The sequence below is a fragment of the Macrobrachium nipponense genome, chromosome 16, assembly GCF_015104395.2.
Source record: "Macrobrachium nipponense isolate FS-2020 chromosome 16, ASM1510439v2, whole genome shotgun sequence".
Lineage (NCBI taxonomy): Eukaryota > Metazoa > Arthropoda > Malacostraca > Decapoda > Palaemonidae > Macrobrachium > Macrobrachium nipponense.
The window spans coordinates 69,978,221-69,996,740 of record NC_087209.1 but is presented as its reverse complement, the minus strand read 5'-3'; the positions used below and the strand labels follow the sequence as shown (position 1 = coordinate 69,996,740).

Here is an 18,520-nt window from a genome sequence, read left to right as displayed (position 1 = left end):
AACTTGTTAGAGATATCGGTCTATAATTGGATGGATTACTTGCATCCTTTCCTGGTTTGTTTATTGGAATAATTATGGCATGTTTCCAAATTTATCAGGAAAGACACGTTTTAGCCAGATACTATTGTAAAATTTTAATAAATATGATTTAGCTATAGGAGCTAATTTTTCTATCATTTCAAATGATATTTTATCATATCCTGGTGCAGAGGGATGACAAGAGTTGATGGCATTATCTAGTTCATCCATGTTAAAAATATAGTTATATTCCAGGTCTTCAAGAGTTTCAAAATTGAGTATTATATTTTCTTTTTGTTTTCTGATACTTTGAAAATGTGTATCTAGGCTGGAGTAAGCACTGATGTTTTCAAAAATGTTCCCAATTATGTTTGATATTTCATAAGTATCATGGTATATTTTTCCATTTAAATGTATTGCACTTCTTGGAGGTCTTATATGTTTTCCATTGATTTTCCTTATCTTTTGCCAGACATCCCTTGTGGATGTGTTTGAAGATATGTTTGAGACATATTCCTTCCATGATGCAATTTTTTCAGCTATTACCGTTTTTCTAAATTTGGCTGTATATTTGTTATATAGTGGTTTAATGTGGTTAATTGTTATATTTGTTATAACTATTTTGTTTAATATGTTTATACTATAGGGCATTTTGTTGAGTGATTTAAGGCGAGTTTTGAGTCTGTTTAGATTGCGACTCAATATATGTTTTATTTTACTTAATGTTGTTAATGTTGGATTCCACCATGGGACAGGGGATTTTGTGGAATGTGTTTTGGTTTTTGGAATACTTTTATCTGCAGCATTTATTATGAAGTTTGAGAAGGATTCACATGTAGTATTGTGATCTTCATGATGTGGGAATGGTGGTATGTTTCGTGTGTATAGGAAATATTTATCCCAGTTAGCTTTTTGGATATTATATCTTGTAGGTGGCAATATTTTGATATTACTTAAGTAGTTCAGAATGATTGGGAAATGGTCACTTGTGTATGAATCGTCTAGGACGTTCCATTCAAATTTCTCCGCTACATCATTTGAACATAATGAAATGTCAATTGAAGAAAAGGTTAGGTGTGTATTTGAAAAATATGTTGGAACTTCACTTTCATTGAGACAATACAGGTTGTGTTTCATTATAGTATTCTCTATGTTGATTCCGGATGTGTCAGTGGGGTTATTTAATATCCTATAATGGATTATGTGCATTAAAATCTCCTACTATAAGTAGTGGTTCCTGTATACTTTTGCTAATAAGTTCAGAAAAATCACTGAAATTTGTATTGAAATTTGGTTGGTTATATAAATTACAAATAGTAATTTTACTTTTATCAGGCATATACAGTTTAATTGATGTTATTTGATATGGCATAGATGGTATGTCAACAGGTTCATATGTAATGCTATTTATGAACCGGTATATGCTGTGCCTAATTTTCCACCGTCAGTTGGTGAATAACAGGCAATTTTATAGTGTTGGATATTTGTAGGGTTACTTCCTATATGTTGTAGACATATGCACATTGGGTTTGTGGTCTCGTATGATTCTTTGTAATTCACCCAGACGTAGTCGGGTTAAGAGACCATTTATATTCCATTGAATGATTTTATATTCCATTATTGGGAGGAATTGGTGTTAAATTCTGTAAATTGATTGCAGATTTTACTTTATCTCGTAGTTTATATGCATTTGAATTTATTTGTGGTTTTTTAATCATTGTATTTGTATGTTGGTTATTAGATTCTGCAGTTGTTTTTTTTTCATAGTTGAATATTAATGTCTATTTTTGATTTTATAATTTCCTTTTGTATTTTAAGGATCAGAACATAATTCGTTCTCATGTTGGTGTGTTAAAGGGCACCTCCTTAATTTGGTAAATTGTCAATACAATTTCGTACTGTGTCCTCTGTCTTGGTAGTTAGTTGGTTATATGTACTTACAAAGCATTCATTACAACCACAAGATGAAGCATGTTTGGTAATGTTAATTATTGGTTCAGAAGTTTTTGGTCTAGCTTTAGAAATTTCTGGTTTTGTAATTCTATTGTTCCTTTTCTGTAGTGATAAGGACTGTTGGTTTGAGGGGTTATTTGTTTTGTGTTGTTAATGGATATTTCGGTCTGTGGATAGTTGGTGGGTGATAGTTATATTTTGGTTTGGTTTAATGGTATGATTTTCATTAGTATTATTTGATGGAAATTGTAAAGAGTGATCTTTACTGTCCAGATGTTGGCTGTTTGATTGAGATTGAGGGTAATTGTGTATTTCCACTTGTGATGAGGTTAGTTTAATATCTTTTTTAAAATGTTCTCCTGGTGTAGTTGGAGTCTCTCTGGATTGATTGTAATTTTCAATATTTACTTTTTTTCCCTTAGGTGGGGTTCTTTCTAGAATTCTTTTCTTTTTGCCAGTTCGATTATCATCATTATTTAATTCTTCTTCTATTGGAAGTTCTTTTCCATGGATAACTGAATCATCTATGTTAGTGGTGGTATTGGTTGTTGTAATATCACTTTTATTTTGGGTTTCAGTACTATTGGTATGAAATCCAGTTTCCATGTTTATACTATCTTGTTTGTCATTGTGCTGTTTGATGTCTTGATTTTTAGTCACATTTGAAAAGGTGGGGGTTTTGGATGGATTGTTAACGCCTCTTACTTTTAGCTCAAGTCTGGCTTCCATGACTGACATTCCTGTCCTATTTATTAACAACTGAAGTTCTGTGTTATATTGGTAAAATGAACACTCCTTAGATTTTGCGTGATGGGCTAGTCCACAATTAATACATTTTGATTGATTACAGTTCCAATTAGTGGTATGGTCATCTGGTGCACAGACTGCACATATAGCTTTATTACGGCATCTTTTGTATGTGTGTCCATACCTTGAGCACTGTGTACATGTAATGGTTTAGGAACAAAAGGACGAACTTCTCTATTTTGTCCAAGAATTTTTATTTTAAATGGTAAGTCTTGGCCTGTAAATTTTATTTTGGCAATGTTGATATTTTTACTTTTATCTTTCCTACTTGAAATAGAGTATATTTCTAAATCGTGGATATTGTTATATCTCAATTTTAGGGAGTCTAGCAATAGTTGTTTTGAAGGAAGCTCCTGCTCGCTATTGGGTAGGATGACTGTACCCTGTACATAATTCAATGTTTCGTGGCTTTGTAATTATTACCTTTATATTATTTATTTCTGTTATACTTAAAAAGGCAGTGGACTGCTTTTTATTGGTTACTTGGATAAGCCATTCATTGTCCTTGATGTGTCTGCATTCCATGTCTTGTGTTGGATATATGTTAAGTAATTTGTTTTCTAGCATCGCTGCTGAGATTTTGTTGTCAGCTTTGAGGACTAGAAATCTTGACCAATTATCAGGTCCAAAGAGGTCATCAAAAATGTACCAATGTGGGATTAAGTCGGTAATTTTTGTTTCTCTTTGGTCCTTGTTTTATGTATGTTGCTTGTCTATTATGATTTTTATATTTTCTGTATTGCTGGGAGGATTATTTGTCTCTAATTCAGAATTATTGTTCATCATATATGGTTCCATTGTTACGATATTGGAGTTTACCAATTTATTTTTGTTTGTTTCTTTTTTATTTATGCACTCTATTTGGTTTTCTGGCTCTGCTGCTTTACTTGGAGGAACAGGGTGTTCCTTAGTATCTTTTATAGTACTTTCACTACTTGTGGCAGTACCTAGGAAATTCGGGAGTGACGTGCCAATTGTCATCAACTGTGCCGTAGTTTTTTCCATCATGGGGCCCAGGGGTACTCAAATCATTTATTTCACAGTTCATAAATTTTGAGTTTTTACAAAAAAAAAAAAAAAAAAAAAAAAAAAATTCTTGAAAAGATATCATTGGCCCTTTGCAAAGTTAAATCTTCTGCCAAAGGCACAAGTGAGAAAAGACTCCCAAATGTCCGCATCCCTACCCTACCCCAAAAGGGGATGGCATAACATGATTAGTATGGCCCAAGTGTAAGCAGAACCCGCTTGCTAGGACTAAGAGTATTATGTTAATACAATTATCCCCATGCTAAATCACATTATGGGCAAACTGGATAGAATGCCGAGAGTTCTATTCCTAGAACCAGGGTCCCCCCTGGAATCCGTGGTCCAGCTCCACAGAATAGTTCCGCCTGAAAAACAGGTCCGAACATTGTCGGGTAGATGATGGCTCTACCACAGTTCTCACTATTTAGCTTTGGATTTAACTCCACGTTAAGCCATGATATGTTTTCTCATTTATTTGCTTTCAAAAATTTTGGCAAAAAATGGAAAAGTCCACATAAGTTTACTCGAAAATATATAATGTCATATGGGACTCTTGGGTTCGAACCTGGAAGAGATTCCTGAGGTTCGAGAGCCCCCTCACCACGTCAAGGTGGTCCTAAAATGAGGGGGAGAGTGTATATAACAGAAAACCATCAGTATGTAGTTACATGCCAGTAACTTAATGACACTTTCATGCAGATGGGTGATGTCAATTGTCAGTCACAAATACCTCTAATTTGTGTAATTTCAGACTGCATTCATATTTGTTATCAATAAAGTGCCAAGCAAATGGACCAAGTTCTTAGTGGTGCTGTCAAGTGTCAGTCACAAATGACTGATAATATGGGAGTTGGAAACTTTCATAGATAAAAATTTACTACCGACTATACCGTCAGCCAAGTTTCTTGATGACAATTCTGTTAAACTATGTCCAAAGTTATGCCACATGGTTTTACTATACTACTTTAAAACTTAAAAACTGCCTACAACACATACAATGCATAAGATTTTCTAACCAGATCCATCAAAATACATATCTTAAGTTTTGCTATATCTGTAGTTTAAGACATGGTTATTTTCCCACATATTTGATTACACCATAACTCTCATGAATCTTCATCTTGGTGTTTTTTTATTTCTATTATGTATATTAAACATACTGTACACCAGATTAATAAATATATATATATATATATTTTTTATTTAAAGATTAAAGTTCTCCTGGGTCTCTGCGAGGCTCACACGGCAGGCGCTGATCTCCTATTTCTTTGGCTGACAGCCAGTGGGGGACAGGGCCCAATGCCTAAGACACGTGGCTGGTAAATATTCTCCTACTCACCATCGAGTTTCCAGACTGCTAAGTTGTCTGGCCACCAGGTTTATCCAATGGCGCCATCCCCAAACCACCAGCTTGCTTGTATGGTGTTTTTACATTGCATGGAACCAGTGGTTATTCAGCAACGGGACCAACGGCTTTACATGACTTCCAAACCACGTCGAGAGTGAACTTCTATCACCAGAAATACACATCTCTCTCTCCTCAATGGAATGGCCGGGAATCGAACACACGACCACCGAGGTGGGACGCTAATACCATACCAACCATGCCACTGAGGCGCGTATGTTCAATGGAATGACCGAGAATTGAACTCGTGACCACCAAGGTGAGACACCAACACCATACTAACCACGCCACTGAGGCACTTCCAAACCACCAGCGAGCGGCGGAGATTGAACCCCGGTCCTCCTGACTGGTAGGAGAGAGAGAACCTTGCCACTGCGCCACCACGGTAACAATAAATATAAATATATAGAAATAAAAAATAAAAAATATTCTCACCTCCTCCATAACCTGCTTTCATGTTAAGAGCATTCCTTGTTGGCGTCAGAAGATCATAAATTACCTCATTATAAACTTCTAGGAACGACAGTGTTAAACATCGTCGTTGTTTTCCAGGGGGACGGTTTTGATCCATCACTTCTGTACCAAGAAGTTCACACATTGCTCTCTGCAAAATGCCTTCATCCTCCTGGAAAAAACATATTGGAATACCATATTTTTACTCTAATTTCTGACATATATTAACAAGGAAAAAAGTATTACATACAGTCCTGCGGGTATCACATCAATGCATACTATATGATTAACACTGTTATAACTAAATAAAAAAAATTCTTTAAGAATTGTTTATGCAAAATGTTTTGATTAGTACTTCTTTTATATGATACAGTATTTTATGACCAATACATAGAAAAATACAGTATTTACACATTGAACATAGCAGTAACTGCCACCACCTGGAAAAACACAAAAGACTAACCTGTTTCAGCTAACATTCCAGGTTCAAGAAATCAAGAAATAAAGTATGAACCAGCATTATAATAATACGTAATCAAATATATGTTACCTTTGCAGTACAAGGATCAGTACCCATTGTGTATGTTTTTCCAGATCCAGTCTGTCCATATGCCAGAACAGTTGCTCTGTGTCCTTCAGCTACCTCAGACACCAATGGAGCAACAGCCATCTTATACACTTCTTCTTGTGAAGATCGTTCATCAAAAACATTTTCAAATTTGAAGAGCTTTTCACTCGTGTCTCCAACTGCCATCTTTAAATTAGGAAAATATTGTTAATTGTAATAATAACAACCAAGTGTGCTTTGAACATTTTGCATATCACTACAAAATTTTTAAGCATTTACATTACCTGCAGTTAATGGATTTACCAATTCACAAATAGTTTTTTTTTTAATACTTTGGTTTATATGGTCTGGATGAAAACTGGGCAAAATTAGTATACTTCATCAATCTCTCAGCATGACTGTCACAAGATTTGTTCAACAACAATATTAGAAAGATAATTTGTTAAATAAAAACATTGGCTTGTACACTTCTAAGCAATCAATGAAACTGTTCCATGTACCTCATGATTCGTTGTCAACTGACAGAACAACAGTTTTACCCATGATTTTTAAAGTTTTGTATCTTAGCAAGAGAAAGTAATTCAACCAGAACTCCAAGTCATTATTCTAAACTCTTAGCATCAGGCCCAAAGATAGTGCTCACAGATAAGAATTGAAAATTAGAGAAAGGAAAAGATAATAAATCTGAGGCTACATAGACAAAAGACAACAAAGAAAATGATAAAAGGTCAAAAGCAATGCTGAAATCACTAGTTTGTAAGGTGTACAATAATTCTTTGGCAAAGTTAACCAGGCACAAGATTTTCTTTTTTTTAAGCAATAACAAAACATAATGACAACAAACCCACACTTTTACCAATCAATTTAGTGTTGGGTAAAGAATGTTGCAAAAACTAGCCTAATACACTCACTTAAAATGAGTCTACTGCATCTACAAACACACAAACCTCAAACAGAAAAGGAGCACACTAAGTGATGAAACATTGTAACACTAATCTAAGATGGACTACTTTGCCTGGAAGAGAGTAGGGTTCAACTCTTTTCTTGTAATGTAGATACATGTAACTCCTCTTGCTACAACAAAACCCCTTTTATTCCTCTCAAAATGGTGCTGAATAACTACAACTCATGAACAAAAAGTTAATTTTCCAGTGAGATTGACTATCAAAGAGTTCTCAGTCTGATCATAGAGAAACTTGTCCGCTAAAGTTCAATTATACCTAAGGGAGGCCAAAATACCAATATTGCTGGAACATCACAAACTATAAGACATCCACAGACACAACAGTATGTAAAACATGAACATAAAAATTACAATACTATACATTAATGTGACTTGTTAAAACATACAAAATAGTATATATGTATAATAGGCAGTCCCCGGCTTACAATAGGTTCGGCTTAGGACGTTACGAGGTTACAACACTTTTCAATTATATTTATCAGAAATTATTTCCAGTTACAACACGTTCCAGGGTTACGGCGCCTACAACGCTGATCTGGCAGAAGAAATATGACTCCAAAAATGCAAAATAATCAATATTTGAAGTTTTTTGTTAATAAAAAATGTAACGAGAATGTAGTTTACATAATTTTTAATGCTCCCAAAGCATTAAAAGTAAGGTTTTCTTAGGATTTTTGACGATGTTCCGGCTTATGACGATTTTCGGCTTACAACGTGTCTCAAGAACGGAACCCCGTCGTAACCTGGGGACTGCCTGTACAGACATTATATGCCTGAACAAATAAAAATCTGCAAATACATTACATTTCAATTATTCCAAATGAATCAAATAAAAAGTGCAAAACAAAGTTAAGCTATTACTTGGTAACAGAACTGAATTTAGATGGCAGGACAACATTTTTAACATTCACAACTGTAGTTTGTGTCACTATACATTTCAGTACTAAAAAACAATCCTGCAAATTCATATTAAAAATAATTGAAGAAATGTCATCAAGTAAATATGAATAAACAAAGAATACGAAATCTCACCTGCTTTTCTTCCTTTAACACTTTGAGAATACTCTTGGCACCTTTATGAGACTCATTTTCAAGCAAAGGTCTTGTTCTTGCATAAACTTTCACAGTGCAACCACTTGTGTTAGAATGAGAGACTGGCGTCTGTGGAACTGAAAACATCTGAAAAAACACCACAAGTGCTATAGTATGCATATTCCACAAGATCCTTGCATTCCTAAGTCCTAATTCACTGAAAAGTCCAACACTTCATTTTAAACATTCCAGAATAAAGCACAACAAATACAGTAGAAGCACAAGGTGATACTGGCAAGAGGAAGGGTAAGTAGTCAATTTCTCGCAGTTTCAGAGCCTAGAGCCTCATGATCTACAAATTCAAGAAGTAACTTCACTAGTACCAACCAAGACGGATATCATTATTTAATAAAGGTTATACAATACTCTCAAAGATCAATGGTATATTATACAGTATATTAGTGGTAACACAATTCTTAATCCACCTGAAAGCAAGGTAATGCCTCACCTCCACAAAAGAAATTTTGCCTGAAAGGGTCAGTTACCACGGCTGGAGATGGGTTGGATTTATTGGTTTTAGGCATATGGCCAAGCACTGGGGCAACGAAGGCCATTCAGCCACGAAACAGAAATTGACAGTGAAAAGGTCTGAAAGGTGTAACAGGAGGAACGCCTTGCAGCTGCACCATGAATTAATTATTAAGAAAGGGTGGAAAGTAAGATGGAAGAAAGATATGAAAAGAGGTACAGTAAAAGAAACGGAAGTAGTTGCAGCTAGGGGCCAAAGGGAAGCTGCATGAGGTGCATTGACGGCACTAACCCCCTACGGGGAGGCTGAGGATGGGGCACAAGGAAATGTGTGGCTTCTAGGAGTATACCTCCATACCTCAATGTGTGGAATATGCAATGTGGAAGGGTACAGAAGATACAGGCAGTACATCTTCACTATACTCTGTTTTTTTTCATCTGTCCATCCGCCTGTGGTGTTTTTGTATGGTAACACTGCGTCCCGGGCTTTAGATAATTACATTCAGCTTACATTCAACATTATAATAATATCCTATTTCGAATATTAACGGTGTAATTTGCAATCAGTAAATGATTAAAACACTTTTCTGTTGCAAATGTACACCCAGATATCCTTTTATTTACCTAAAACTTACGCATAGCGTAACTATCTAAAGCCCAGGATGCAGTGTTACCATACAAAAACACCACAGGCGGATGGACAGATGAAAAAAAACACAGTATAGTTATGATCAGTGTGAAAAGTGAGGTTGTGAGAAATTCTGTATTTCCCTTTAATGATTTATAGTGCTCTGGGTCATATTAGGTGGGCCACCCAGACAAGTAAGAATCAGTGTCCTGGATTAGGTTAAGCAAGCTAAGGTTATATTCAAATGAACCAATGAATTTTATTGACTTTTATGGCACCAAAGGTTAGGTTACAGGTGAGGGGGATCAACAAAGAATAAAGCTCAGGCCAAGTAAGGACCCACCAAATAAGTTAGGTTAGGATGCATCCATATAACTGTCAACAATACATTTTCATACTTTTGAGTCACCAAAAGCCCTGAATTTTTACTGGGGTCCCGTAACTGTTAGATATTGGGGTGGATTGAGGGGACACAAATACAGGTACATTTTCACTTTAAACCATTGTCACATTTTAGATACCTTGTTAAATATTTTCTTGTGATTTAATATGTGCCTTGAATGTTTCTGATGTTCTTTTCGTTAGCAAATTACCTAGCCCACCACATTTTACCTAACCTAACCTAGGATATCAAGTCATTACCCTCTTTAAATATTCTAAAAACTGACCTCAATCTGAATGAGAGTTATCAACATGGATTAAGGTCCTTCTATTTCACTAATTTGTATTTTCCCCCACCCACAAACCCTACTTTCCAACTATGGACCCACAAATTGTAGGATATAAGGATTGGGTCCACTATTTCTAGAAGTACTTGTTTGTTAGTGAAACAAATGACAAGAAACATTCATAGCACTCATAAAAAGATATGAAACAAGATTATTTTAAGTCCAAAATGCAATAATGGTTCAAATTAATTAATACCCAGAAATGGTTGATTTACATAAAAAAAGGTCTTAAATACATAAAACACAGGATAGGTAACCAGTTTGCAAAATATACCAAATTCAAAGTAATTTATATAATTCCTAGGTTTTGAACCTATGCTTTCATAGTTGGAGAACTGCAGGGAAATAAGTGAAATTAGCGTATCTATTTATAGTATATATACATATGAAAGCAATTTTATCATTATTGCATTACTATGACAACTAGAATTCATGGAAACAATTTATAATAATGAATCGGCGTATGTGTGAAGCCTCCACTAATGTGGCAACGATGATTTTGCCATTCTTGGCATGCAAACATTAAAGGTTACATTTATTTCTGGCATACGGTTATTAAAGAAATTCAAAATACTAAAATATACTGAAATCAATGAAAAGTGCTAGCAAAAACAAAAAAGCAAAAAAAAAAAATATATAATCCACTTATCCGTAGTCGTTCCTCTATGGTTTTCGGCAGCCAGATGTACGAAAACGTTAGAAACATGATATTGTTAAACTACAATAAAGTTTTGTACATACTTACCTGGCAGATATATACTTAGCTATAGTCTCCGACGTTCCCGACAGAATTTCAATCTCGCGGCACACGCGACAGGTAGGTCAGGTGGTCTACCTTACCCGCCGCTGGGTGGCGGATGTACGAACCACTCCCGTAAGCTTGTCAGATTTTTCTCTTCCACCTGTCTCCTGAGGGGAGGCTGGGTGGGCCATTAATCGTATATATCTGCCAGGTAAGTATGTACAAAACTTTATTGTAGTTTAACAATATCATTTTTGTACATGAACTTCCCTGACAGATATATACTTAGCTGATTGGCACCCTTGGTGGAGGGTAAGAGACAGCTCAATAATACAGGTAAGACGGGAAACAACTAATGTTGTAGGATATAAAAACCTTGGTTCTCACCTTTTCAGGATGAAGACTTCATAGATACTATCTCTGAGTCTGCATTGCCTGGAGAGCTACAGCTAGGACGTGACCTGATGCTGAAAGACTCTCGGATCTACCACTGGGATATGTGATCCCCTATTGTGGTAGAATCCAAGTCGGATGCTGTTAGAGGGACCATGTCCGCTTACCTAACAGATCCTTACCACTACCTCTGCAAGGAGCCAAAACCCACCAGACCACCTAACCAAATACAAAGGGTTAATATTACGACAAAAAGAGGTGCCTCCTGCAACCTCTTTCAGACAACCAAAAAACAACAATATAAAATATAGGGTAACATATAAAAAATTTACACAGGATAAGTTTCAGCTCCCTGCCCCAGCACCGAATCCGCCGATACGAAAGGACCCAAGGCGAAGCATTTATCATATGTGATTTTTACATCACGTAGGTAGTGGTTTGCGAAAACCGATTGGCATCTCCAAAAAGTCGCCTCCATCAAGTTCCGCACAGACATATTTTTTCTGAATGCAAGCGAAGTTGCGATGGCTCTCACCTCGTGAGCTTTCACTTTCAGTAGTCTAAAATGATCTTTCCTTACAGGCAACATGTGCCTCTGTAATAAGGCTTCTCAGAAAAAAGGAAAGAGCATTCTTCGACATGGGCCGAGTGGGGTCCTTTACGGAGCACCAAAGCACCTCTTGATTAGCCTTAAGTTGTTCCTTCTTCTTAAGGAAATACTTCATAATTCTCATAGGGCAAAGAGTTCTTTCAGGCTCTTCCCCTACTAGAAAAGATAAACTACGAACTTCAAAGCTCCTGGGCCAAGGACGTGATGGGTTTTCATTCTTTGCCAGGCGGAACTTGGAAGAAACGAACACACCATAGAATCTTCCTTAAACCCTACATTGCCCTCAATAGCTTGGAGCTCACTCACTCTCTTAGCTGTAGCTAGGGCCAAAAGGAAGATAGCCTTCTTCGTCAAATCCTTGAAAGAGGCTAAGCCAGGAGGTTCGAATCTAGACGATCCAAGGAATTGTAGGGACTACGTCTAGATTCCAGTTTGGTACTACATGAGGACGCTTAATGGTTTCAAATGATCTAATAAGATCATGCAGGTCCTTATCATCGGATATATTCAAGCCTCTATGCCGAAATACCGCCGCCAACATACTGCGGTATCCCTTAATAGTTGACACAACCAGATGACATTCTTCTTTGAGGAAAATAAGGAAATCCGCAATTTGGGTCACAGAGGTACTGGAAGTGGAAATGTTCTTCCTCTTGCACCAACGTCTGCTGAAGGGGACATCCCCACTTTGACTGGTATACACGCAAGGTGGAAGGTCTCCTCGCTCTTGCGATTGCTTTAGCAGCTGTCGCGAAAAGAAAAGCCTTTCGCTCTGACCAAACTTTGGACAGTCTGAAACCAGTCAGACTGAGAGCGAGGAGATTTTTGTGGTACCTGTCGAAGTGGGGTTGTCTGAGTAGATCGCTCCTTAGCGGGAGCGATCTTGGAAGGTCCACCAACCATTCCAGTACCTCTGTGAACCATTCTTGGGCCGGCCAAAAGGGAGCGATTAAGGTCATTCTCGTTGAATCGGACTCTACGAACTTCTTGATGGTTAGCCCCAGGATCTTGAAGGGGGGAAACGCGTAGACGTCGAGTCCGTTCCAGTCTAGAAGAAGAGCATCTATTGCTACTGCCTCTGGATCCGATATCGGAGAGCAGTAAGGATCCAGCCTCTTGTTCTTTGACGTGGCAAAGAGGTCTATGTGTGGCCTGCCCCATAACTTCCACAGGCTCTGGCATACATCCAGATGAAGGGTCCACTCTGTGGGAAGGACCTGATCTTTCCTGCTGAGGAGATCTGCTCTTACATTCCTTTATCCCTGCACGAACCTGGTGAGAAGCTTGATTCCTCTTCTTCTGCCCACAGAAGAAGGTCTCTTGCTGTCTCGTACAGGGAGAAGGAATGCGTCCCCCCCTGTTTCCTGATGTATGCCAGAGCTGTAGTGTTGTCCGCGTTGACCTGCACTACCGATCTTCTGACTTTGGGCTCGAAAGCCTTCAGAGCCAACCCACACAGCCATCAACTCCTTTCTGTTGATGTGCCAGGCTACCTGGTCCCCCACCCAGGTACCTGACACTTCGTTGGTTCCCAGAGTTGCACCCCACCCCATGTCCGACGCGTCGGAGAACAACACCAGGTTGGGGGTCTGTGATTGAAGAGACAGTCCCTTCGCAAAGAGGTTGGGATCTGTCCACCATAAGAGATGTCTCTTGATGTCCTGGGATAACGACAGGAGGGAGAACGTCAAATCCTGAGAACGACGACTCCAATTCCGATGAAGAAAGAATTGGAGCGGTCTCAGGTGCAACCTTCCTAGGGAAACGAATTGCTCCAGAGAGGAGAGTGTCCCCAGCAGACTCATCCACTCCCTCACTGTGCATACTTCTTTCCCTAAGAAGGTTGTTACTCTCTCGAATCCTCGGGCTATCCTTTCCTGCGAGGGAAAAGCCCGAAAACTCAGAGAGTTCATCTGTATCCCGAGATACACACACTCTTGCTCGGGAATTAGTTGGGATGACTTCTTGAAATTGACGAGAAGTCCCAAAGCCTTCGTCAATTCTAAAGTTACTTGTAAGTCCTTCAAAACAACGATCTTTCTGAAATGGCCCTTATTAGCCAATCGTCGAGGTACATGGATATCCTCACCCCTTTCAAATGAAGCCATTGAGCCACATTCCTCAAAATCCCCGTGAACACTTGAGGGGCCGTCGAGAGGCCGAAACACAGAGCCCTGAACTGAAAAATTTTCCCCCCCATCATGAATCTGAGAAACTTCCTCGAGGAAGGATGGATCGGTACGTGGAAGTAAGCGTCCTGTAAATCCAAGGAAACCATCCAGTCCCCTGGACGAAGCGCTGCCAGCACTGATGAAGGCGTTTCCATCGTGAACTTCTTCTTTTCTACGAAGAGTTCAGGGCGCTTACATCCAACACCGGTCTCCATCCCCCTGAGGACTTCGGAACTAGGAAAAAAAAAGGCGGTTGTAGAAGCCCGATGAATGATGGTCTGTCACTAGTTCGATAGCCCCCACCCTTCTTCCAGCAATTGATCTACTGCTAGATGGAGAGCTTGATTCATGATGGGGTTCTCTGTACCTGGCCGTCAGTTCCCTTGGGATGGTCGTCAAGGGAGGTCTTTCGACGAAAGGGATGAGGTAACCTCTCCTCAAAATAGAAAGGGTCCAAGGATCCGCCCCTTTTTGGGCCCAGACTTCTGCAAACTCTAAGAGTCTGGCGCCCACCGTTGTTTGAAGGACTTGCAAGTTATTTGGGGGCTTTAACAGACTTGGCGAAAGTCTTACCCCTTCTTGAAGGTCTACGACCTCTAAACGTAGAGGTTCTTGATGAAGATGCCCCTCGAAAGGGTTCTCGAACACTTGCCTTTTCCTTCTTAGCCTTGGTAGGGAAAGAAGGGCGAGGTTTTCTTGCCGACTGTGCCAAAAGGTCCTGGGTGGCTTTGGCCGAAAGTGACCTCGAAATGTCCTGCACTCGATGTTTCGGGAAACAACTGAGTAGACAGAGGAGCAAACAGCAAAGAAGACCTCTGAGCATGGGAGACCGACTTCGTTAAGAAGGAAACAGTAAACCGACCGACTTCTTCACGATGCCGGGCCCCATAAAGGGAGGCGATTTCACTCGCTCCGTCTCTTACTGACTTGTCCATACAAGACAAAACACACATAAGATCATCTGGTGAAATTGACTCTGGCACTTCAATTTTCTTGGCTAGAACTCCCAACGACCAATCAAGGAAGTTAAAGACTTCTAGCACTCTAAACATACCTTTGAGCAAATGATCCAATTCGTTCATTGCCCAAGTCGTCTTAGCAGAGTTAAGGGCAGTTCTCCTTGTCGAATCTACCAGTGCCGAAAAATCCGAATCAGCCGAAGACGGTAGACCCAATCCTAAGGGCTCTCCTGTTTCGTACCAGAAACCAGCGCGTCCTGATAACTTCGAAGGAGGAAAAGCGAACATCGTTTTCCCCGCTTCTTCTTTGGAAGCCATCCAGGAACCAAAAACTCCTCAGTGCCTTCTTCATAGAAAGAGTTGGCTTCATCCTCACACAAGAAGAACTCTTCGCTGTCTTCGCCGTTGAAAAAAGTGAGTGAGGAGAAGGAGGAGCCGTAGGCGTAAGGGAATCCCCAAAAACTTGTAAAAGTAGCTCTGTAAGCTTCTTGTAAGAAGAGACAGCAGCAGAAGTGTTCGGTTCCTCATCCGAACCTTCTAGGACGTCTTGTCGAGGTGAGCGCGGAAGATCCTTAGTGACGAAGGGATCCTTTAGCAGGAGTTGAGCGAGAGGTTGGAGAACGCCCTCTCTTAGAAGAGTTCACATCCACTGGAGAACGATGAGAAGATCTGGGAAGTCTACGATGAGACTCCCTCTTCGAGGTATAAGGAATCTCAGCCGAAGGAGAGGTAGGGCTCCTACTCCGAGAATTCTCGGAAACATCCGCAGGGCGCTTACGAGGAGGCGAGCGCCTACTATACTCTATGCACCTATCCTGAGGCGAGCGGCTGCCAGGAGAAGAGCGCCTATCGAGAGCAGAGCGCTTGCGCGGTCTCCATACCTGTCCAGTTGCGTACGATCAACGGAAGTTCGACTGGAAGGCGAAATGCGCCTACTAGGAGAAGGCTGCTTGCGAGACTCTGACGTCTAAACAAGAGGGTAACATTCAGGAGAAGGGCGCTTCAAAACTAACGAGCGCCTACTTGGAGAAGGGCGCTTCCGGGATTCCTGGTGCCTACCAAGAGACAAACGGTCAGGAGAAGTGCGCCTAGAAGCGGGAGAGCGCCTACACGGAGAAAGGGCGCTTTGAAAGACTCTTGTTGTCTGCCCTTAGGAGAATAATCAGGAGTATGACGCCTTAAAAGAGACGAGCGCCTACTAGGAGAGCTATGTGCAGTAGGCTCTTGGCGCCTACCTTGCGGGGAGCGGCTAACAGTATGCCGTCTATCATGCACACGACTCCATACCAGACTCTAGATGCCTGTCAGGAGAGAAGTCACGATCCGATACTCGAGGAGAGTGACATCGGAAGAAGAACGCCTACTTGTATAAGGGAGCCTTCTATAATCTTGAGGCTGCTGAGGAGAAGTCTCACGCGAGGGAGTTGAAGAAATCGCGTGATGAGCAAGGTGCAGTGCGCTTACCGGAAGCGGGAATCCAATCTGGAGAAAAACTTCTTTCTCCATAGAGCGTCCTACCGATGTTTGGCGCCTTGAAATTGAAAGAGAGCCAGGCGAGCGAGGGCGCTCACGCGAGTGAGGGCGCTCCCGCGAGCGAGGGCGCTCACGCGAGCCCCCACCTTCATACGAAACCTCCCCATATGAAGGAGAACGATCCTCTGAAGAGCGGCGCCTAGATCTCTTGATCGGAAGAGAAACGTCCTTCTTCCTACGTGATCTAACTGCTAGAGAGTCTGCTAGCGCCGTGATCTGAGCTTGAGTCCCGCGAGTACTCCTCGTAGGAGAATCTTCAGTTCTTCCTCTGGAAGCAGGCGACCGAGTCGCGGAGCGCTGAGAAGAAGAACGATCACAGGATTTCTTGTGTTTCTTCGCCTCCACCGCCGATTCTTCCGGGAAAACTTCCGGACTAGAAGCCAAAGGACTGCAGGGAGCCTTCCAAGCCCTCTTCAACGGGCGCGACGCATCCGGGGAGTTCCAACCTCTCTTCGGAGAGGGAGACGACGAAGAGGAGAAGCATTGGCGTAGGAGCTCCTTCTTGTAGCGATCCGAGGCAGCCTGGGAGCGTACTTCAGGATCTGCCGAGGGGACGCCTGACCGGTGGGGGCTCTCCCTAGCCCTCCTGCGGCTTTCGACTTTCCTACTCCACTGGAACTGGGAGTCTGGAAGAGGTCTAGGCCTAGAGGCACTAAGGAGCCGGTCAGACGCACCCTCCACAACACTGGGGACACTGCACTGATCACTAACACTCTCCTTACCTTCCAACTGACGAATCTTCTGATCCACAGAACGATTCTTGGCTTTCAGAGCTTGCCGCCTCCGAAGGCGAATCTCCGGCTTCGGTGCGGGGAGCCGGGGCTGCAACTTGGGAAGAAGGTTCTAATTCTACGTTAGTACTATTAGGATCCACATCCAACTCACTCATTCTAGATCTGCTAGAACTTCTAGAGGAAGCCTTACGCACTCTATCACGTTCCAACTTCCTAACATAAGAAGAGAGAGCCTTATATTCTTCTTCATTCAATCCCTTACATTCACTACAAGGGTTAGCAAACGCACAATCATTCCCCTGCATTTCATGCAAACCGTGTGGGGGTCTACCGAAGCTTTCGGCAACCTCACCTTACATCCTTCATTCACGCAAACCCTAAACAACACCGAAGTTTTAACTACCGATTCTAGATCAGACATCGTTAAAGAAAATCAAACTCAAAATCAAACCGGTCCACAATCAGCGTATGCAAGCCAAACAAAGCGAATACGTCACCAAAAGAAGTCTCGAAAAACTATCGAGAGGAACCGACAACAGTTGTTATCGTTCCCGCGACAGAGAAAAATCTGACAAGCTTACGGGAGTGGTTCGTACATCCGCCACCCAGCGGCGGGTAAGGTAGACCACCTGACCTACCTGTCGCGTGTGCCGCGAGATTTGAAATTCTGTCGGGAACGTCGGAGACTATAGCTAAGTATATATCTGTCAGGGAAGTTCATGTACAAAAAATTGGATTGTATCTACTTTAGAAATATCTGTAATTTTTCGGGGTAATTTGGTTGCAAAAAAGGGATATCATACATGAATTAAATTAAAATTTCTAAATAACAAAGTAAAGTTGAACTAAATAACGAGTAAAGTAAACAATTTAGGGAATAAAACTTTGCAGTTTCGTCGTCTGCTGTTCGTAACTGTGTTTGTGGAGCGCGCACTTAAGAACCAGGAACAGCAACTTGTTTAAAGTGCAATGTGGAGTGAACTGAGACCAAAATGTGTATAATAACAATCAAATAAGCACTGTGGAGTTTCATTTGTGATGGCAGTAAGGATAAAAACCACCGATTACAAGGTAAAAATGAATTCAGTTCAAACCATGACCCCGGGAATAAAAAGTTTCATACTTTCAGTAATTTAGGCAACAAAATGTTTTATTGTGCTGATTACAACTGCAATCTTGAGTAAGATCAATAAACGTTACATATAGGGTAAAAAACCGCATGGTACAGGGGTGGACCATGTACGATCAATGTGTACAACCCCAAGAAA

The 18,520-nt window shown here is 40.5% G+C and overlaps 1 protein-coding gene across 2 annotated transcripts in view; it reads right to left on the bottom strand.

Annotated features, from left to right (window-relative positions):
• Positions 1–18,520, bottom strand: part of LOC135195809 (kinesin-II 95 kDa subunit-like) — a 71,889-nt gene that overhangs the window by 52,206 nt on the left and 1,163 nt on the right. For both annotated transcript variants that reach the window (XM_064222286.1, XM_064222285.1), the window contains exons 2-4: positions 8,227–8,373; positions 6,213–6,416; positions 5,645–5,834 (exon numbers count right to left, since the gene is read on the bottom strand). In XM_064222286.1, the coding sequence (XP_064078356.1) occupies positions 5,645–5,834; positions 6,213–6,416; positions 8,227–8,373 (541 nt within the window). The remainder of the gene's footprint in view (positions 1–5,644; positions 5,835–6,212; positions 6,417–8,226; positions 8,374–18,520) is intronic.